This window comes from Accipiter gentilis, chromosome 6 (assembly GCF_929443795.1).
Source record: "Accipiter gentilis chromosome 6, bAccGen1.1, whole genome shotgun sequence".
NCBI classification, from domain to species: Eukaryota; Metazoa; Chordata; class Aves; order Accipitriformes; family Accipitridae; genus Astur; species Astur gentilis.
The window spans coordinates 12,661,267-12,683,182 of record NC_064885.1 but is presented as its reverse complement, the minus strand read 5'-3'; the positions used below and the strand labels follow the sequence as shown (position 1 = coordinate 12,683,182).

The following is a 21,916-nucleotide window of genomic DNA, read 5'->3' as shown; positions in this document are numbered from 1 at the left end:
CCAGCGGGTTTTCCCCCTTCCCTCCTGCTCTGATGGCCGCTGGGCACAAGAATGGGCAGCTCGGCTCTGCCCCGGGGGTGCTCGCACACCTTCCCTCTGGGAAAGCAAAACGTCGGGGTCCCCCCCCACCGACACTGCTCGTGGTGTGGCATGCTGGAAATAACCTGCTGCCGAAAACGCAGGCTGGGCCCTGCCTGCGGCGTGCCCAGGGCAGGGGCTGCAGCGGGCAAGAGGCAGAGGGTGGTGTGAGCAGGGATGGAAGGGTAGGGAGTTGATATGATGCAGGGAGACAGGAGCTGGCAACACAACGCTGTAGCAAAGCAGGGCACTGCCATCTCTCAGCGTGCACACACACACAGAGCAGGCAGAGGCGTGCTCTGTCTCTGTCTACTCCCTGCCTCGCTGCGTCTTTGAGGAAGATCACTTCATTCATCAGGCTGCACAGTGCTAGCGATGCTCAGGGGAAAGCCACCAGGCCACCCTGGGGCTCATCTGTCTGTCCTTTGCTCCCCATCTCTGTTCAAAGCATGACCCACTGCAGAGCAAGGTTTGATGACCCCAAAACCAAGAGGGGTGGCACAGGCCTCATACCACTACTGAGCAGCTGGGGACAGGTCCTGCCCTCCCCATGTCCTTGTGTGTGGCAACAACTCCCAGTCCCACTACTGGTACCTCCCCACTGCAGGGTGGGAACAGGGTTTGGCACTTCACAGCACGTCGCTCCCTTTGTGGTCACGGCTCCTGCACCAGAAGAACCTGCTCTGGGCCTCCTGCTCCAGGGGAGGTACTGGGCAGGGGGTTGTTGGTGCCCCTTTCAGACACCACTTTGTGAGCACCTTCTTCGAGAGCTTCATCAGCCCATCCAGATGTGGAACTCTGCAGATGCACCAGCTCTTGAAACAGATGCCGTTGGCTATACGCCATCTCTGCCTGAGCAGAGACAGCACAGGCAAATCACCACGAAGACAGTTATTTCTCAGCACTGACTGCAAAGGGTGTAGGTGACCCGCTTACATGGAGTCCTGCGCCATAGGGAGTTACCACCAGGTCTAAGTGTCTCACACCTCACAGCATGCAGGGGCCTGCTATCCCACTTGAATTCCAGATCCCAAGCTGTCCATTTTTAAGGAGTGCATGTGCATGGTGGGGGGAAGCCCCAAGCTGGTAATGAGTAGCAAATGCAGCCAAGAGGGAAGATTCCAGACAACTGATCCCACCTTCTGGCATTCTCTGGTACTTGTGTACCTTCAAAACACCAGCTTCATTGACCCCTTCCCCTCCAGGAACAGCTCAGGAGGAGTCCCACCACCTCCCACTGCTGGGATCCCCTCCAGTCCCTGCCCATGACTGTTTCCCCCGATGGGGAGACACCAGGCAAGATCTTCAGGTGCTGCACAAGTGCGGAACAAGGCCCAGGCACTGCACAGCTTGCTGACAAGACAGAACAAGAGGGTTTAATTAGCAGGAGGTGAGAGCCAGCAGTGGGAAGCAAAATGCACCACTGATAAGATCGTGCGGTTGCGAGCAGCATGCATGCTGCTCACAGCACAGCCTCCTTGGAAACCCTGCTCCGACATGTCTTGTTTTGTACTTCCACTGCCATGTGCTGCTCATGGTCTCTGCTCAGCTCATCTGTGACCCGCTCCCACCATAGTCCCCTGGGCAGCTCTCCGCTTCTCCCACTCACCACTGCCAGACCCACGTGGCTCCAGGGCACTCTCAGGACCTGCTACCCTGGAGAAAGAGGGGCCAGGGACAACACTCCAGGCCAACCCAGGCTCAATTTTGGCTTTCCCACAGCCTTTACGGAAGACCCCCAGTGAGGTGAGGTGATGTCCACACACCCCCACCACCAACCCTGGGGAAAGGATGTCTCCTGGGTCCCTGAGCTTGGGAAGCCGGAGATGATCTTTCACACCTTGGCCAGCCTACAGCTATTTAGCCAGCTGGATAAGTCACGGCTATAGACCATCCTTAGAAAGGAGAGAAGAGAAATTCATCTGGGCTATTGAACAAAGACTTAGTGGCTCAGGAGCTCCCCGGGCTGCAAGTCAAGGAAGTCTTCATGAGAGCTATGGCGATGGGGTGCTTACAGGCACACCTGGTCCTCCAGGTCACCCAGAGATCTGCTGTGGGGCTGTGCTCCCTGTAGAGGAGATGGGTCAAAGCACTTCCTAGAAAGATCCTTGAAGCTCTCCCAGGACAGGGGAAGCCACATGCTCAGGCAAAACAGGTGATGTTATACAGCAACTCATGAAAAGTGGCCAATATTGGGGAGGTCAGGATCAACAGCTCAAGTCTGGGAAGATGCAAAAGGATCCCAGCAGAGCCCTCCAACAGCACCCACTGCTCTCCAAAGGAGCCAGCCCTGTTCCTGGTGGTGCAAGAACAGGTATACAGCACATGGTCCCCCAGGGCCTCCTGCTCTTCTGTCAGGGAGCAGCAAGGATTGGACTTGCTCCACAGTGAGCAACAGATGAGAAGTCAAGTGTGACCCCTGCACACACAGCATCCTCAAAAACCCAGGAGTCATCCCACAGCTCTTGAGCAGGACACTAGTAACAGGATCCCTTGGCAGCCCCAGACAAGATAAGATGAACCAGGACCAGGGAGCCCAGCCAGGAGAAAGAGGAGACAGAGCCAGGACTACAGACAAGGCTACAGCAGAGGTGTGGGGTCCATTCAGGGTGCAGGGCCAGAAAAAAGCTACCTGCAACATGGATCTAGGAACAATCCAGAAGACACAGCTAGAGACAAGCATCTTACAACCCACATCTAAGGGCCAGCTAGGAGACAAGACCAAAGAGAAACTCCCCTCTACAAAAACTCAAACAAGGACCAAAGACCCAGAGCTGAGCTTAAATAATGCTCCTGGCCCAGGGGCAGCAGGTCAACAGGGTGGGGCCCCAGGTGAAGCTGCTTTGGGCAATTAAAACCAATTAGTGCCTGCTAGGTCCTGTTGAGCTCCTCTTCTGGTTCTGGGGATGGCATTTGGCAGGAACTAGGAGGGGTTCATGGGCGCTCCACTGCGGTCTCAGCTGGGGAAGGAAGCATGAGGCTGAGCACCCGGGGCCACACCAGGCCTGGGTGACCTGCACATCGGTGCGGGGATGATGACATGTATCAGCACTCATGGGCACCTCCAGATTGAGGTGACTGGCAGTGCCAGCCCTTTTCTATCTTCTTGATGGCAGATCCCTGGGGACGGCCCCAGCGAGACAGCCCCTCTTGCCTCTGTGCATGAGCTCATGCTGGTGACTGCAGGAATGTGCAGTGACATGAGTAGATGCCTGCTCTCCCAGTGGAGTCCTTCATCTCCTGCTTCCCACCTCTCTGCACCCACCCTGTGCCCAGGGGGTTGCTCTGACACATCCTGGTGCAGCTCCGAGGAGGAGGTGCGAGTGGCCACGTTGCCCACACTCACCCTTCCCCCTGACCCTGCCACCCCCAGCAGCACATGGCCGCTGGTGGGACCGTGCCGTGGAGCAGCATGGGGACCGAACCCTGGTTAAAAATAACCTAGCAGAAAAAGGGATGTGACGGACCGGCCCTGCCGGGGGTCACAGTGCCGCCCCAGACATGGTGGCCCAGCACGGCGCAGTGTGGGAACACCATTACATGCACTGGAGCTGGTGTGGGAGAAACTGGCTCTTACCCCGCATGCCGGCAGGGCCTGGCCGGGCGGCTGTCAGTGCCTATAGCCCTCCACAGAGGCGCCTGACAGCTCTGGGACGGGCACCCACACCCTCCACAGCACCCCGAGGGGTCTCAGCCCCAGCCCCTGCCCTGCTCGGGGCATTTCTGGGTCTGCAAGGCAGTAAGGGACAGGGGCCCCTGCAGCCTGCTCGCCCCTGTAGCATCAAACAGGGACAAGGGTAAACGAGCCGAGGTCCTTTGGAGACCAGGAGATCACCCTGACAGGGAGAGGACACTTCTTCTGGGAACCTGCCAAAATGCATTCAGTACAGAGGGAGGGCACTAAAAAATGGAGTTGTTTTTTTTTAAAAAAAGGAAAAAAGTGGCAGTTTCTGTTTCGCTGCTCTCAGCAAGAAACATGTTTCCAAACATCTCTCCCGGCAGTGAAGGCTGAGTGGCTAGGGGTATTGTGGTATATTTGTAACCACAATAGTCCTCCATCAAAAACATTTGGTATTTATCCTTCCTAATACTTGAATATTCATTATTAGGAGGTGAACTTTCAAAACTTTTGCATGCTAAAAACTCGGACTTGCTTTTCCTTTCCAGCATGCAGCAAAATGAAAGCTGTTCAGGGCGGTGTCCACTGGCTGCTTGCCGGGGGGGGGGGTGTGGGTCGGGGGGGGGGGGGGTGGGTCAGCCCTTTTTTGGTTTTACTGTTTAAAAACTTGCCTCCTTGTGACCATGACGACAGTTTTGATTTGATTTTTTTTTCCTTCCGCATCCCTTTGAACAGTCACAAAGCCAGGGAACGTGGGAAAGCCGGGACAGCGAAGAGAAGCAAAACACCCTGGTCCTTTCTGGCCAGCCCAGGGAAGGCTCAAAGTGAAAGAAAAAACCCCCAAACTCAATAAAAACACCCACAAGCATTCTCGAGACCAGCACAAGAAGTTTTACAAAATGTGGGAACTTTCCATTAACATTTGGGCTCCAAAAGGGGGAAAAAATATGTATTTTTAATGTATTTTTTTCTACTGTTTTTAGATGCCCTCTCCCACAGGCAGGAGATCAGTCAAAGCCAAGGGTGAAGATGCCTGGGGTTTTGGGAGCTGATGTTTGGGGAACATGGACCCTCCCCCTGCATCCCTGGAAGCCGGGCTGGTTTTAGAACACCCACCCCCACCCCCACCCCCCCAAGGAAGAACAGGCCAGGGGTGCGTGGCTGGAGGGAGACAGGGACCATAGGAGGGGCTCTTCGCTCCACATGGCCTTGCGGCCATGGCCGGGGGTGCCGCATGACACAGCAGCTTTGCCAGTGAGCCTTGGGGGACTGAAGGTGAGACCCCTGTGTTGATGGGCTGAGATTTGCTGGCTCCTCTTGAGCTATTTCCACCACCACCCCCCACAGTCCCACCAAGGCTCCCCCAGGGCTTTGAACATGGTCTCCAGCAGCGTGCAAGCTCGTGGTGCCTTCTGCTGCGGAATAACCCTGCTGCAAGCGTCTCTTCCCCTGTTTTGCATTTCCCAGGAACAGAATAAAAAAGTCCACAAGTCAATGCGGAAAGAGTTTTATTTAGCAATCCCCTTGCCCCGCTGCACCCAGCAACCCTTTGGCAGCACAAAGCCATCTGAGAGCCCCTGTCCGCCTACCATGCCTCCCCCCATTGCACATGGCCACCGCCACTGCCCAGCTTTTCCCAGGATTTCACCACACGGAAAATGAAGATGGGGGGCAGGGGGGGGGGAATGGGAATTGGAGGCTTTGCTACCTACCTGGCCTCACAGCGTACTGCTCGCTCCGACCCAATGGGCCCCTCCACCACGCACGTGGGGTGCAGGGCTATGCAGCCCCTCTTCCCCACATGGCCGGTCCCCAGGTGCCAGAGGGACAGCAGGGACGAGCAGTGCATCCACAGCCTGGGGAGGGTGGCGGTGCCCACGGGGCAAGTGGCTGAGTGTGGGCACCCTCCCGTGAGCCAGGCACAGCCTGTCCTCCGCTCTTGGACCGCGCGCAACTCGTGACGGGCACATGGGTCGTGGCGGTGCTCTCTTCTCCGTAGCCCACAGTACACTCATCCATAAAGTAGGAAACACTACACCCTGCAGTGCTGTTTAGTAGTGCTTTCTACTTTATGGGTGACTGCACTGTCTCTCAGTCGGTGTCCGGCGGTTGCTCTCCTCCAGCGAAGTGCTTGCTTCTGCCCGCACGGGGCCACCTCCCGCATGCCACATGGCCTGGCCATGGGGCCACCTCTGGCATCAGCATGGCCAGGAATGAAAATTGCAGGGCTGGTCTTGCCCTGGTGACAGAGAGTCTCTGCCAGTGTCACCTCCTGCCTCGGGGAGCTGTGCCGGGCATGGAGGACATCCTCATCCCCACAGGGGAGATCCTGCCGTGTGCTCCCTTGTCTCCCCTAAAACCCCATGCTCGGCACAGGGGACATCCTCACCTTGTCCCCATGGGTGAGACGCTATCTCATACCCCATTGTCCCACCTCGAGCCCTATCCTGGGCACAAGGGACATCCTCACCTTGTCCCCAAAGCAGGGAAACCACCTAATACCCCATCCTGGTCATAGGGGACAACTTTCACTTCTCCCCCAAGGGGGGACTCCAGCTAATGCTCCATCCTGGTCATAGGAGACCACTTTGACTTGTCCCCAAAGCAGCGGACCCCACCTCAGACGCCATCCTGATCACAGAGAACCCAATTGCCTTGCGTCTGCTGGTGGGGACCCCACCTCAAACCCCATCATCCCCTCTCAGACCTCATCCTGGGCACAGAGGGTGTGTTTACTTTGCCTCCATAGGGAGACCTCCAGCTCATACCCCATCCCGTTCACAGAGGACCCCCTTGCCTTGTCCCCATGGGAGAGAACCCACCTTGAATTCAATGCATTGTCGCCCTTCAAACCCCATCCTGGTCTCAGAGGACACCCTCGCCTGGATCCCCAAGGGTGAGATCCCACCTCAAACTCCATCATTGTCCCTCAAATCCCATCTGCGTCAGAGGATCCCCTTGCCGTGTCCCCTTGATGGGACCCCATCTAAATGGCACCCTGGTCATAGAGGACTCCTTTGCCTTGTCCCTCTGGTGGGGACCCCATGGCAAACTCCACCTACGTGATGGGGACCCTTTGCATTGCCTTGTCCCCATGGTGGAGACCTCACCTAAATGCCACTCTGGTCACAAAGGACCCTTTTCCCTCGTCCTCATGGCGGGGATCCAATGGCAAACACCATCCATATCACAATGTCCCCATGGGGGACCCCACCTCTTCCCCCCATCCTTTACCAAAGACACCCTTGTCCCGTCCCCCTGCCCCTGAGGCCACAGAGACCCATGGGGCACTCCACCTCACCCCATCTGCCAGCCACACGGAGACCCTTTCGATGCCCCCACTGACCTTTGGGCCGTGTGGTGGGGGTCACCCCGAGGTCCCCTCACCCAAAGCCACGCAGACCCCAGCCCTGACAGCCTCACCTCACCTGCCCCGCCAGCCTCTCTGTCCGCCCGGTCCCGTCCCCACTGCCACCGAAGGCTCCCTGGGTGGCACTTCTGCTTTGGGCGCTTCCCGCCTCCGCCCACCCGCCAGCGCGGTGCGTCCTTCCCCCACGCCTCCACCCTGCGCCCTGCTCCCCGGGATGGGGGGGCACCCCCTTACCTGCCATCCGCCCCCTGCACCCACTGCCCCCTTCGCAGTGGGATCGGGGCCACATTCGCCATCACCCCAGGAGACCCCATGCTGCATCTCGAGCACCGCGTGGGTGCCTCAGATGGGTCCCCCCGTTACCAGGTCGGGGTGCGGGTGGCCCACGCTGGGTGCCAATGGCCCGTGCCAGGTGCTGGTGACCCACACTGGGTGCTGGTGACCCATGCCGGGTGCCGGTGGCGCATGCTGGGTGCCGGTGCGGAGGGGTGCTGCATGGGGTGGTGGTGGCTGCCAGGGAGCAATGGGCTCCTGCAGCGGAACGAAGCCGCTTTTAACCCCATCCTGCCCACGTGGCCCCGACCACAGGAAGAGCCGTAGCTGTCGAAGAGATAACGGTGCATGGTCCCACCCAGTGCCACCACGCAGCCTGACCGCAGTCAGCCCAGCCGTGGGGCGAGGGGTGGCCGCCGCCAAGCGCCGGAAGCACCGGGGGCCGTTGCAGAGCAGCCGGTTACGCTCTCCTGGGCTTTGCTGCTGAGAGCGACAAACATGTTTGTGCAAAAAAAAAAAGAAAGAAAGAAAAAAAAAAAGGCTGCTTGCACAGGGTGACAGTAACCAAATCCACCCCACACACATGGCTGCGTGGGGGCCAGGATGGCCATGCAGCTCCATCATGTCGCCTTGCCCCATTCTGGTGGTGGGACCTGCGCAGGAGCAAGATGTTCCTGACCACGGAAAGAGCTTATGGAGGGGCTGGCAGCCCGTGGCCGGGGTCTGCAGGATTCAAGGTGCTGCCTGGTGGTAAAGGCAAGGCAGGTGGGGACGTGGGTACCAGCAGGCTGCGAGCCCTAAACCTGCTCTTTAGGAAATGTGTTGCCCCAGAGACCTCCTGGAGCCTCTCACTCGCTTGGTGCTCTGCAACACCAGACTTCCCTCGGCCCCGGGTAGCTGTAACGGCCAACAGGGACGTGAGGGCCCCAGGAAGAAAACCGAAAGCTGGGTTTGCAGGATTTGCATGCTCAGGTCGCAGTGGCCTTTAGTGCCTAATGGCACTGGGGCCAGAGCAGCCACAGGTTGTGGAGCAGGGGGAGTTTGCACAGCCAGCACCGTGCTTTGGGCCGGGAGGACACCCTGCCCCAGTGCTGGGTGAAGCTGCCCATTAAACTAGATTAAAAACTGTGAGCTAAATCCATAAAAGTGACTGTAAATGGTACTACGTCGGTCCATGCAATGGTTTTCATGTGGGTCTGAGAAAGGGTCTTTTTTAGGCTAATGCAATGCACTCTCTACATTGATAATCTGGACAGAAATGAAAAATAAAACCCCAAAACCAAATAAACCTACTGGTGAGGTTTGCAGAAGGCACAGGAAGAGCAAAGTAAAAAATAACCAAGCAATGGCATAGTCAGAAATGATTTGACTTGAGCAGCATGTGCGCTGATGACAGCAGGTAGACGGGGCTTTGGTGGATAGGGAATTGGTCAGGAAACTCCAAACCAAGGTTGAACTGCTCCAAGAGTTTCACTGGAAAAAAAACCCAGAAATGGCTGGAGCGAGCCCATCCACCTGCCCAGCCGACCCCATCCCTGCACCTCTGGCTCCCGGAGGGCTGCCCTGGCTCCCATCCTTCACTGGCCCTGTGCCCATCTCCATCCCTTATGGTCACTGGGCTGGGGACATCATGCTCCCCGCTCCAGTGAGAAATTCAACAGGGAAATCCAAGCTGCTATTGGTGATGTCTCCAGAGGGTGCTTTTGGCAGCTGACGCAGCTCCGACCCGGGAGAGCATCCCTCTGCCTTGCCAGAGCCATGTGGTGAGCAGCTCCTCACCGGCGGTGGGGGCCACCACGTGCACGGCCGGTCCCATGTGAAGCTGGGCTAGGTGCCTCCTCAGCTCCCCAAATTAGCCCTCCTGGTGACACCTGAAATGCATGAACATCATTTTGGGTGTGTGAGCAGGTTGTTCCCAACCCAGAGACTCCCCTGGGGACAGCACTCAGCGCTGTTAGCCACCTCGGTGCCATGGGATGGTCCCCAGCAGCAGTGGATGCCATCACGGGGGGGACTAAGTTGCACAGGGCACAGGCAAGCGTGCTCTTACAGCAGAGCCGAGGAGCCTTTTTTGGGGCAGCCAGAGGGAGCTTTGGTCCCAGAGGTGCTGCTGAGGGACTTTTTCCCGTGTGCCGAGGTCAAGGCCATGTTTCTTATGGCGTGCCTTGCTCCGACGACAAGCCAGCCCCTGCTAAATACAGAGGCCTGGGAGGCAGGAGGTGACGGTGAGAAGCCAGGCCCTCGTGAGAAAAGGTCCATTTAAAGCTAACCACGTTGCAAAGCAAGATGAGGATGTGTTTTCTAAAGGAGGCGACTTGAAGAGACCGTGGCGGAGGGCAAGACGTCAGGTGGAGGGCGAAGCACATGGCTGGTGCTGGCGGACGCCGCGGGGAAGGAGCTGTGCCTTCCCGAAATGGGGCTGTCTGGCAGAACGCTGCTCACCGCCTGCCCGTGCTGCTGCCTGCACCCAGCCAGGCGCCCGAGTGCCGAGGAGCTGTGCAGGAGGGCCGCAGGCACTTTCCCAGCAGGGAAGTGGGGGGAGGCGACACTTCCTCTTTCCCCGGCTGAGCACGGATGGGGGGACATGACATTTTGGATGTCCCGAGCTGGTTTCCTTCTGCCAGCAGCAGCCACCCACTGCCTGCACTGCATCTTGCAAAGGAGGAAATCAGCAGATCTGGTTCCTTGGGCTCAGACGAGGAGGTCTGAAAGTCTCCAACTGATGATGAACTTACCACATCCCCTGGCCATTGGTTAATTTTACCGAGCAGCAAACGAGGCTGCGGGAATTTCTGCCCCAGCCCGTGGCTCTGAATCGCTGGTCCTGCTCTGCTCAGCACACCCAGCTAAAATAGCTCCTAAAGGGCTGAGAGGACAGACGCTTTTTGGGGTTGGGGGAGGCTGAAACAGCTGCGTTTCCTCCCCTGGGACCTTGTGAGAGCGTCCGGTCCCAGCGCTCCTGAGGCCCCTCTCCGCACCCTGTCCACCTGCTCGGTGTCACCCAGGGACTTGCTGATGGACCCCCAGGGTACTAGGTGCTGCTGCTCCCCAGGGTGCAGATCCCTGACCCGCCACAGCTCCCTAACCCAAACCGTCTCCCACCATGGCACTGCTCCCATGGCTCTGCCCTCCCCCTGCCCTTGTCTCGTGGCACCCAGGTGCAGGTCAGACACCCGCAGCATCCCCATGCACCCAGGGGTGACACCCAGTTTTTGCTCTGTATTGAGCACCAAGGGTGCATCGTCGCTGCCACCCCCCAGGACCCAGTCTCCCCGCTGCCCCGTGGGACGTGGGCTGTTGCTTTTCCAGTAACTCTCTCAGTATCGGTGAGTGCAGGGAAGTGGGAGCCGTGGGCTCGGGGGGCAGCAGTGCCGCCGGCCCTGGCCCATGGGCAGGGGGAAGGGCTCTTGTCAGGCAGCACAGCCCAGGCGCTGCGAAAGCGCTGATATTTCTTATCGTGCCTTGCAGCAACTTCCCCTCCTCGCCTGCGGTCACAGTGCTCCCTGCATGCAGGGGAAGTGGTGGCCAGGCCAGCTGCCTTTGGCCCTGCGCTGTCTTTAAAGGAGACAAACTCCTGCCGGCGCCCTGGCCTATGGGCACAGCTCTGTGCTGGGGACAGGCAGCTGCCTGCTGCCCAGCCGTGCCCACATGGCTTCCATCCATCCAGCACCTTATGGGCCAGAGAGCTGTGCTAGAGGAGGAGGAGGAGGAAGGGGGTGTTCTCACCCAAAGATTCCCTGAGCCCCCTCCACTGTCCTGGGGCTAGTGGGAAAGGGGGTTCACTAGCCACTGGGTCCACAGCCCCAGTGGCACAGACAGCCAGTAGCATCTCCTGGCCATCGTTCTGCCAGACCCCAACAGAGCTACAGTGCCTCAGTCATGTCACTGTTAACACTGAAGCCTAATGACTGTGTTCCCAACACAAGCCACCATATCCCCTCTGAGAACAGGGGACAGAGGCACAGGGACGGGCACAGCTCACCCTGCTTTACAGCGCAAAGGGTGGCCTCAAAAAGAGCCTTGGGACAGAGGGGTCTGACCTGGCAATGCTCCTGGAGAGTGTGGGGAGGGCTGCCGCTGTACCAAAAAAATCAAGGATGCCAAAACCAGCTCTTGAGAATTTTTTGGGTGGGAAGAGCATTGTTTGCCACCATCCTGCCAGGCACAATGGGGCACAAGGAAGAACCGCAGCACCTGTGGCAAAGCCAAGCACCCACCTCTGCACCAAAAAGAGATGGGTTGCCATCCCACAGGGCTGGGCTCAGGGTGAGACCCATTGGGCTGAGCCACATTTCACCACCGAGCACCAGACTGCCGGCGCCGGGCGGGATGCTGGGGTGGGGGTCCCCATGTGCTCCCAGGCTGACCCTGCTACCCGTGCCCTGCCTGTCCCCCTGGGAAGCGCCGCTGCCGGTGGGGCCGGGGTTGGAGCGAGGCCGTTAAAAGTGAGTCAACTAGAAACTGCCGGGTGAAACAGGCGGCGAGCGGAAGGCAAATGAGCGCGCGAAGGGAAACCTCAAAAAGCCGAAGTGACGCGCTGGGGCGGGCGCAGGGGGACACACGGGTTAACACGGGCGCCTCAGTTTGCCCATATATAGACAAATCGTGGCCCATCTGCGCCAATGACGGGCGCGGGACCGTTGGGCTGGCGCCGGCGGGGCACAAAGTGCCCCGTCATTTTCCATGTCACCTGCTGCAACCGGCTTTGCAGGTGGGGGTAGGGGAGGCCATGGGTCGGGGGCCCTGGCACCCCCACAGAGGCAGCCCATGGCACCCGGCACTGCACTGCAGCAGCACGGATGGGCAACTCCTGTTTTCCCCTTTCCCACCTTAATCCAAGAGTTGCACAACCTCCTAGGGTGCTCTGTGCCAGGGTGGGCTTGTCTGGGATGAAGGATGCTCCAGGACAGAGCCCAGCAGCAATATGAGGAAGGAGGGATGAGAACCGCCCTGCTGGGCTGTGGACCTCTTGGGGCAGGATAGGCTCAGGAGACGCAGGGTTGAGCTCTGTGGTAACAGTCCCTCCTCTCCCAGTAGTCCCCAGCCCCCCCCAGGACAAGGCATGCGAGGAGCCGAGCATCTCCAAGATCCAGAGACCCCAAGGAGGAGGAACAGGCACCCAGTGCTGCCAGGAAGCATCTCACCAAACCTGGCATTGATGACACCTTTCCAACCCAGCTGGGCCAGGTGATGCTGGGAGAGCGGTATCAAAGCCCCCAGCCTGGCCAAAGGGCTGGATCTTGTGGCCACCAGGACATGCCGACACCCTGCCCTGTACCAGGCACCTGGGCTGTTTGGGGACCCACCAGAGGAGGTGCAACGCCCTTGCCCAGCATGTGTCCCAGGGCTCTGTTTGGGCACTCAACACCTCTACTGCAACTGCCCACACAGAAGGACCATTCCCCTGAGGGGAAAAAGCCGCTTCCAGCCCAGTGCCTGCTTTGGTCAGAGCCTAGGTGATGCACATCTGGCCAGGAGGAGGAAGGACGAGTACCACCCAGGATGCAGCAGGAGGTCCAGCAGACCCAGGGTCGGGGTAGATACCATCAGGTTCTCAAATCCCTCCTGTGACTTCAGCTGTGGTCTCACTTTGCCATTTGCCCTAAGGAAACATGCCCTCAGCACCCCCAGCAACATCCACCATCAGGGTGAGACCCCTCTCTGCCCCACCAGCCCTTGGCATCTCCCCTCCCCATGATGCAGAGCTGCAGGAGCAAGACCAGGGAGGCGAGAGGTCTCAGCCAAGAGGAGGCTTGGGACCCTCCACCAGCTTCTTGTGTCCCCCCCCCAGCCACCAAAACCCCAACTCTGTTGGCAGACCAGTGGGTTTAGAGGTGTCCACCATGAAGCAGCTCAGGGCCTCTTCGCAGACAGCTTGCAAGGGGTAGCAGTACCATCTTCGCATGTCCTTTGCAGGCCTACTTCAGCAACTGATGGCCCACTAGCCTGTCTCTCCTTCACAAAGCAGAGTCTCCTCCTTCCAGTTCCTGAGGGGCAAACACCCAGAGGACCCATCATACATCAGAGTTCCCTGTTTTCCCTGCAGATCCCCTCGGCGGGGAACATGTCCCAGTTCCTCACCCACCCGCTTCCATTGCCAGTGCACCAGGAACCCTTTGGGACGGTGCACGTGGCAGTCGTGCCTCTCTTCTGCCACACTTTGAAAGCTTTTGTAGCTGCCTGAGCCTCTGAAACCTGCACCCATCCCCTCTGCAGACTGTCCAAACCGCTGCTGCTGAAAGCTGGCTGTAGGGCCTCCTCCTCTCTCCACCACATGAGACACACTTGGGCGCCTCGGTGGCTTCTCCCCATGAACCCTGATGCAGAGTTTATGGGCAGAATGGGCCACCCATTAATGGCACGCACCGTGGCTTTGCCATCCTTGCTCCAGCAGCATTTCACCCTGGCCCTGGGCAGGCAGCACAGGTACCAGGAGGACAACCCAGGTCATCTTCTCCTGCCGAGATCTCCTCAGCCAGTTTCCAAAGAAAACAGTTTTAAGCTGGGATTTGTTTTGGTTGGGTTTTTTCTCCCAGCACCTACCACCAAGGGGCTCTGCACCCCCATGGTAACCAGCCCCCCCAGGTGCACAGGGACAGCTGAGAGGCACCTGGGAAAGTCTGAGTCTGCGTGCTGGAAGGCAGCGAGACTGCAAGTGAAAGCGGATTTAGGGTGAAGCAGGCCTGATGCTGCTGCAGCCGGACCCCGAGCAGCACCTCTGCCTGCTGACCTTCACATCAGCACAGAGGTGACAATGAGGGAGGATGCCACAGCGTGTGCAGAGCATCCACAGGAGCAAAACTGGGGGGGGGGGGTGTCACCCTGCCTCAAGCACAGTCACCCTTGGCCGGAGCCCAACGCTTTCTAACACATGTCCCCCTTCATCTGAAGCCCAGTTTGCCCAAGCTACGAGACAAAGGCCAACGTGAGCCGCTTTCATCCCTGGACGGTGGGGAGCAGCGTGCGTGGGCAGGCACACGGAGAGGCCCCGTGCAGGTGGGGACGGCTCAGCCGGGCATTTCCCAGCACCGCCGGCAGCTGCATCACGTAGAAACACCGTGTGCTCTGCGGTTTTGGAAAGTCACTTTTCTCGCCTGGAGGGAGAGATGGGGTATCGGTTCTCAAAACCCGCACGAAGAAATCCACTGGCTCGTGCTTCCTGCCTGCACTGCCAGGGGCTCCCCCAGCCCCCCCACTGCCGGAGAGCAGCCAGGCTGCTTCAGATGCCAAACCTGCAGGATTTTCAGGCCTGGCTGAAATATTTTAACGTCATTTGGTGCAGGGGGAGGAGCCGTCTTAAATTGACTCAGATCTACAGCTCCCTGCCTGGTTGACAGCCTGGGCTGCCGCTACACATTTTTCCTCCAATTTCTTCAACGTGAGAGCTCCCTGCCCTACTTTTCTCAGCAAATAAAGCTCTGCATCCGTTTGCTTTTTGCTGCTACAAAACCTGGTAGCTTTGGGGCTGGAGCCTAACTAAAACACTCATTTCAGGTGCTTTGCAGAGGTCCAATGCTCAGCTTCGGCAGCCTGGGAGCAATGAATCACTCGGGTGGCGTGGGCTGGGAGACGTGGTGCATGTGTGGGCGAGCGAGCGAGCAAGCAAGCTCACAGGGAAGAGGCTCACCGAGCCAGCCTGATCGGAGGCACCAGGTTCTTGGGAGCACTGCAAGCTGCTGCAGGCAGAGGAGGTGCAGCTCCCTCTGAAAGACCACCGGCCTTCAGCTCGTTTGCCTTGCTGTTCTGACTCTATTGCATTTGCATTGCAGTCCCCACCGGTCTTAACTCTGTATGACCTGGAGCGATTGTGCTTCCTAGTAAGGGGTGAGGTCCCTGCGGGGTTTACAAGCCCCCTCACCTGCCCTGAAAAGCACAGTGACAATGCACACTACTCCCTGGGGACAATTTCCTAAGCAAAGTTCGCAGCCCTGGGTAGTGACCGTGTTACTGCAAGACTGCACTTTCCCAGGAAGGGGGACATGAACCACACCATGCCTGCAGACCCACACCTGGAGCCCAGCCAAACAAGCCCACCCTGCCTGGGGTCCTGTGCAGAGCCCTCATCTCCTCTGCACCATGGGGCCAGGGGACAAGGTGGCCTGGAACTGGAGGAAGGGGTCCTGATGAGCCTCCAGCACTGGAGCAGCTCCAGTGTGGCCATACCCAACCCTGGAGCCAGGGAAGGGGGACACAACCTGGGAAGCTAGTAGGGAGCGAAAGGCATTGTGAAATACAGTGGAAAATGGAGATGTGCCTCAGGTCTCCCTTGCCCAGGTCCATCCCCAGCAGCTCTACCCCATCCCATCGCCAGGCTCCAGCCCTGCTCCACAAAGCCCTGCTGCCACCCCGTGGCACTGGAAGGGTGAGGCTTCCAGGGCTAGGCACGGCCAGTGCCGCTGATCTTCATCATTCCCAACGTCCTTCCAACCTGTCTGGAGCCAAAACCTCACTCCCCAGATCCATCTCCCTCCAGCAGGAGAAAGAGCCGCCTGTTTCATCCTCCTTGACCCCTTTCATTCTGAGTCTTGTCAGCTCTCATCAGTCTCACACGGCTGCCCAGACAGCACTGGCTGCAGCTTTCATGGACTGTTCTGCAGGGGATGAATGCACCCTGGGGGGAATCCCAGCTCACCCCTTGCCTCTCATGGCACAGCCGGTCCAAAATTGCCCTCCAGGGTCCAGAGGTCCATGGCCAAAATGTCTAAACCTGAGCATCCTGTGGAGTCATGCCCTTGGCTGCCGGGACAGTTGCACCTCTCTCCCACAGACCTGACCTACTGGGCATTTCCAAGGTACATCTCCTGCCCAGTCTCTGCAACCAAGCAAGCCTGGAGGATAACTATCAGGTAACTCAAGTGCCTTGGACGTTCACCACGGATGCGTGAAGATCACAGTCAACTCCCTCCTCTGCCCGAGGACATGAACCTGCTGCTCCATCTTCCCAAGAGGATGCTCTAACCCCCTGGCCAGGGGCTGAAGGATTCTCAGCTCTTCCCACAAAAGGCGATCTGCACCTAGAGGGATCTGCTGGAGCTCAGAGCCCACCACCAACTTGACTTGCTCCTGGTCTGCACCGAGCAAATGCTCCTGACTTCAGCATCATGTCTGCAAGTCCCCAGGAGAAACGTGGTTTAAGATGTCTCGACTAACACTGCGGCCCCCACACAGCCCCCCTGTGCTCACAGCAGTCTCCTCCAGCCACATATCTGCTCCGAAACCCCACAGGAAGCCATGCTCTGGCTGACCTGTAGTGCTTGGAACTCTTTCAGGGCCAGCTCTACAAATCAGAGCAGGACAGAGAGCACGTTGCCTCTGTGTTCCTGACAGCGTCACTCCCCAACAGCGATGCATTCCCTTTGCTGCAGCCGCTTTCATGCCCGATCAAATGCAGTTTTCAGGCTGTATTGCTTTTCCACTATTTGTCTACAGAAAACAAAAATTGAGCTTTCCAGCTACAGGATTATCTCAGAAAATAAAATAAAATGCTCATTTCACAGAGGTACTGATCTAGGACTCTGCCCTTGGACAAGCCACCTTTGTGATTGGAGGCTGCTGCTGAACTGGAGCAAAACATGCTAGGCAAGACCCACCAGCTAAGGAGACCAAATCTCTCAGGAGCCTATGCAATGCAGACAGTACCCAGGCTGACACTCGAAACAGACAGATCTCTACAAATATGAGGCTGGATGGGTGTTTCCACCCCTGCTCATCCATCCCTCTCCTCTGCAAGGCCTGGTGCTGCCTCCCAACCACACCAGCAACAGGCTGGCCTTGCTCTGCCTGCTCTGGAGGCCAGCAACAGCCAATTGAAGGTCCTTCAGGCCTGCTTCCATGTCGCTTGTACAGGATCCTGCAGGCCCAGGGCACTGTGACCTCCAGATAACTACCTCCACATGAAATACTTCACATCATCTTACCTATTGCATCCAGCCCTGAGCTGTAAGGCACAAATCGTTAGTCTGCTTGTTCCTACAGAGGAGGACACCCCAATTCAGCCAGCGCAGGATCTCCCTCTTGAGGCAGGAATGTGGTCCATGGCATAAGAAGTGATGGCAGTCCTAGGCTCCAAACAGTCTGCAGGGCAGGGGGCTGAGTGTGAAACCCCTCACCGCACCATCCGCGCCCTGCAGCGGGTGAAACTAGTGACTGAGCATACAGATGGACTCAACTCTGATCAGGCAGTACATTTTATTGAAATATTTACATAGCTATATCCCAGCTCTCCTCTCTTCCACACCAACTGTAAAAAAAGCTTGTGCACACCACTTTCCCAGACCTACTCATGCCCTCCCACTTGTCAAGGCTCAAAAAAATGTCTATGGTCTGTGTGGGCAGACCGTGGTATGGCAGAGTCCAGAGGTATTGAGCGAGAAGAGCCGAGCCAGCAAGCTCCCTCCAAGTCCAGGCTCACTTTCCCATGTGCTAGAGCTAAAAGATTTCGGAGCAGTGCCCCGCATGTCTGCTGCCTCTCCAAACGTAGCACTGGGGAATCCTCCAGGCAGCACAAGAGCCCCTTAGGTTTTTATAGCTGTGTCTCGGGACTTGTAAGCCACACCACGGCTCTTCAGCTCTCGGACAATCCCTGCAGCAAGGAGACAAAGACATTTCAGTATTCTTTAGGGATGAGGAGCCTTGAAAAAATCTGGTTGCTCTGTCATGTAGACTTCATTGCAGAGATCAAGAACGGGACAATCATCCTAATTTCTTCTAACAGAACTCTTAAGAGTGTTCCCTCTTCTAGTTTAAATGTCTAGATAGAGCTCCCAAACATCAACTCTTGTTTTGCCTTGGGAAAGAACCAGGTAGAGATTTCATTTACCTTATTTCCTACCTGAAAATGTTTGAATATTATGACTGTGCTAAACAGTCAAGCTCTTAAGGGTACAACTTCAATCTTTCAGTCATTTCTGTGACCTGCCTGCCATGTCCCACCTTCTCAGTAACCCCTTAAGAACAGCGACATCAGAGGAGCACCATCGGGTTCAGCGTGGCTCTCACCAGCGCCACGCACCAAGGGACAGCCAAATGACAGCTTGCAAGGCCCACGAGTGCAGCCTGCTGGTTACCATGCTCCCCAGTCCTCTCACTCCTCCCCGTGATGTGAGAATGGGCTGAGGGAGACCAAAGACAGCATCTCCCACCTGTACTCTCTCCGCCTGCTGCCCTGTGCTCCCTGCCTGCAGCTGCCATTGAGCTCATGCCATCACCTGCTGCACTCCAGTTATTTCGGATGTGCCCAAAGCTGTGCCAGCAGGCCCTGGCTTCAAGCCTTGTGATGTTCCAGCTCCTTCCCACCACAGATGGAGGAGCTCAGGTCAGAAATAAGGAGCCTGGGATTCCAGGCACAAGCACAGCTTTCACCCTGGGGATACGGGATGGCGGCACTCCTGGGAAGGGGCAAAGGTTAGGAGTCTGCCCTGGGGCTATGTACAGGGCAGGGACTCTCAGCTAGACGTTTCTGCATTATGGAGGGTAAGGCCAACCCTCTACACCCTCCGCTCCATTTATAACCACACCAAACCCACCTTACTGTAAGCCCTCAGTGCAGTATGATGATGGAAAGGGGTATCTGCTCACTGAGATTGCCATAACAGCATCCCAACCTGCAAAACTCTTTTCTATGGACAAACCTTCATGTTTCCCTGCAGGTGAACAGTTTGAAATGCACCCACTTTCTGGAGTCACCCTTTAATCACAATCTAACCCTCTGATAGCCTGCTTATTGTCACAGGTTTTAGTCAGCAGCATCTTCAATGTCAACTTCTGGCAGGCATAGTGCTGAAATGACTGCACGTAGAAAACCTGTCTGCAGAACCCTGAAACCACCCTCCCATTCAGCATCTCCTTCTTGCTGTCACCTTGCTAACTCCTTCACCCACAAGGCGTGTGCTCTGTTCAAAACACACAGTGTTTACTGAACCTCCAAATCCTGATTTCATCACACAGGTACAGCACAATGCACCTCCCAGTTTGTCACCTCAGAGATGGCTACAGCCCCAACATCTAACGTGCAGAATAATCCCCCCAGCTGCCATCCATGCAGGAGCCTCCCCTTAACACGATCTGACAGCGTTACCTTGGGGCAGGCGGCCAGTCACAGACACTGCGTAGACACCTGGCTTGAAGTTACCTGGGGGAAAGAAAACACTGTGTTACCTTGCACGGCATCAGCCGGGTGGGCAAGCATCCCTGCCAGCCTCTGCGTGCACGGATGACCCCTCTTTGGGAGCAGAAACCCCCTCCGCAGCCCGAACAGCAACTCCCACTGCCCCAGACAAGGGTTTGCTGGAGAAATGGGATCTCGGGCTCCCAAACCAGCTGGGAAAAAACACTCACTGATTCGCTGCCACTTGGAGACCCAGCTGTCCTCGGGGCTCATCATTGCAATGATCCTGTGGGAGGGATGGGAGTGAGGTGATGTTTCCCGGCCAGGTGACATGGCAGTGCCACGTCGGCGTCCCCAGGCACCCTGGGGAGCGCGGCCGGTCCGGGCCCGGGCCCCACTCACCCGTCGAAGGAGGAGCTGGTGCAGTCGTAGACCATCTCCCGGTTGCCCTTCATCTGCAGGTAGGCATCGCAGTTGTCGCAACCGTCGTACTCGAACTGGTCGATGGTCTGAGGGGGACACAGGCGTCAGCGCGGGGCCGGGGGAGGAGGGTCGGGGCTCGGCCGGGACCGGGGCGGCCGCAGGGGCTGGCGGAGGGAGGGGAGAGCCGGACAGGGCCGGCGGGAGCCAGGGAGGCCCGCGCCGGGGGAACGGAGCGGGGAGGCCCGTCCGGGCAGGGAAGCGGCCGGAGGCCGAGGGAGGCCCGAGCCGGGCGGTAGAGGGGGCGGGGAGAAGGGCCTGCGCCGGGCGGGGGAAGGCCCGGGCCGGGGCAGGAAGGCCAGGGCCGGGCGGGGAGCGGTCCCGGTCCCGGTCCCGGTCGCACCTTGACGAGAGAGCAGAGCAGGCAGGCGCGGAGGTGCCGCAGGTCCTTGGGGACGGTCTCCAGCGCCATCCCCCCGCCGCCGCCGCCGCCGCCGCCCGCGCTTCCGCCGCGCAGGCGCAGAGCGGGGCTGGGCCGGGCCGGGCCGGGCGGCGGCGGGGCAAGCGGGAGCGGCTGTATGGGCTCCGCCCGCCGCTCCGCAGGTTCCGCGGCCGGCGGAGGGCGGCAGAGGAGCCGCCGAGGGCAGCGGGGGGCGGCCAACAGCGCCCGGGCGGGCCCCGGGGCTCCAGGCACGGGCAGAGCCGGCCCAGCGCCCCGGCCGGAGCCAGCCGTCAGAGCGGGCCCGGCCCACTCGGCGGGCCGCAGACCCTCTCGCCGGGCCCGGGGCCGGGGCCGCCCTCCGAGCGACTTATTTCCGTGGCGTTGGACGGAGGCACAGCCCCGATGGCTCGGTACAAAGAACAAAACCAGGCGAGCAGACCGGGTACATGGATAAATATATTAGTAAATAAATATATTTCTGAGCACATCAGCATATCCACACATCTTTGTTTCTATCGGACATAAATACACAGTTTTGCATATATATAAAACGTATTCTTCCTTTTTTTTGGGTCATAATTTATTCCCAAGCCCCAAGAGCCAGGACAGACTCAGCAAAAAGACAAAACAAAAACCAACAACAAAAAAAACAAACCTATATTCACATTTCAAAAGGATCTGAACATAAAAGGGAGAGCGGAGGCTCTGTGCAGGAAGGGGGGAGGTCCACCCAGCCTGGCCCACGGTACCCATCTCGGTGGGGTGGGAGGTCCGGTCCCTGGGGAAGGGCTGGGGCTTTGGTTTTGGATAGAGGGAGTTTGGGATGCTCCGGCTTCCATTGGTCTTCAGCTGGGACTTTGGACGCAACGAAGGAAAATGAGCTCCACTTCATTGTGGTGATGCTGAAGAAATTGGGTGATGGAGCCCAAGGGTACTGAGCACTCAAAAACATTGCCCAGAAGCAAGAGGTACAGAACTGAGAGGAGCCATTCCCCATTTTCTCAGGTATTGCTTCTTCCCTTCCAGGCAGCCAAGGATGGTAGTCCGTCTACTGAAGAGGTTCTTAAAAACTACCTTCCCGGAGAGTTCCTCCCTCTCCTCCCACGAGAACCCACTGAGGCAGACCTGCACGCTCTCATTCAGCTCAGCAAGCCCCAGGGAGGGGGCCCAGCATCTAGGATGGCCATTTTCTAGATGAAAAGGAGCAGCAGCATAACATCTGGAAGGGAAACCACTTTAAAGCAGGCATTGCCCTGCACAGCCTGGTAATACTGCAATAGGGAGTGGAAAGGGTGCGTTAGTGCTGACCACTTTCTCCAAGAAGCTTGGTGTTTGCCACAGATTCAGAGCCCTCCTTTTTTTTTAAGGATAAGGAGGGAAAGAGAAGAGGACTTTTAGACTGCAAACTAGATGCTTGTTCCTTTGAGGCAGTGAAATGCATCCCTGGAGGCTCTCAGCCTTCTTGGCTCCTAAAGAAACCATTGGGCGCACCCAGACTTCATGACCCTCCCCTCTGTAAAGTCACTGGAGTCCTCCAGGATAGTCAAGAATGTAGGGAGCTGGTTGAGACAAGCCATGGACCACGTGCACAAGAAGTTGAACAGGGGG

General features: G+C 57.8%; 1 protein-coding gene and 1 long non-coding RNA gene across 2 annotated transcripts; both read right to left on the bottom strand.

Moving 5' to 3' along the window:
• Nucleotides 1-4,528: 4,528 nt before the first annotated feature.
• On the bottom strand, nucleotides 4,529-11,809 carry LOC126039777 (uncharacterized). Its single transcript, XR_007506405.1, has 2 exons — nucleotides 5,410-11,809; nucleotides 4,529-5,146 (listed from the first exon to the last, which is right to left on the bottom strand). It is a non-coding gene; the product is annotated as an uncharacterized LOC126039777 (long non-coding RNA).
• Nucleotides 11,810-17,509: 5,700 nt separating this feature from the next.
• Nucleotides 17,510-20,395, bottom strand: SUPT4H1 (SPT4 homolog, DSIF elongation factor subunit). Its single transcript, XM_049803397.1, has 5 exons — nucleotides 20,270-20,395; nucleotides 19,849-19,955; nucleotides 19,677-19,732; nucleotides 19,417-19,470; nucleotides 17,510-17,922 (listed from the first exon to the last, which is right to left on the bottom strand). Exons 1-5 carry the CDS (start codon nucleotides 20,336-20,338, stop codon nucleotides 17,855-17,857), a joined length of 354 nt encoding a protein of 117 aa, XP_049659354.1. The 5' UTR covers nucleotides 20,339-20,395; the 3' UTR covers nucleotides 17,510-17,854.
• Between the last annotated feature and the right edge of the window lie 1,521 nt (nucleotides 20,396-21,916).

What these genes read in the sequence shown, in the direction of transcription:
- SUPT4H1 (XM_049803397.1), bottom strand. Translation starts at nt 20,338, where the DNA reads ATGGCGCTGGAGACCGTCCCCAAGGACCTGCGGCACCTCCGCGCCTGC. An exon ending in TGCTCTGCTCTCTCGTCAAG is followed by an intron (nt 19,956 to 20,269) that starts GTGCGACCGGGA and finishes TGTCCCCCTCAG; the next exon opens with ACCATCGACCAGTTCGAGTA. An exon ending in CTCCAAGTGGCAGCGAATCA is followed by an intron (nt 19,471 to 19,676) that starts GTGAGTGTTTTT and finishes TCTTTCCCCCAG; the next exon opens with GTAACTTCAAGCCAGGTGTC.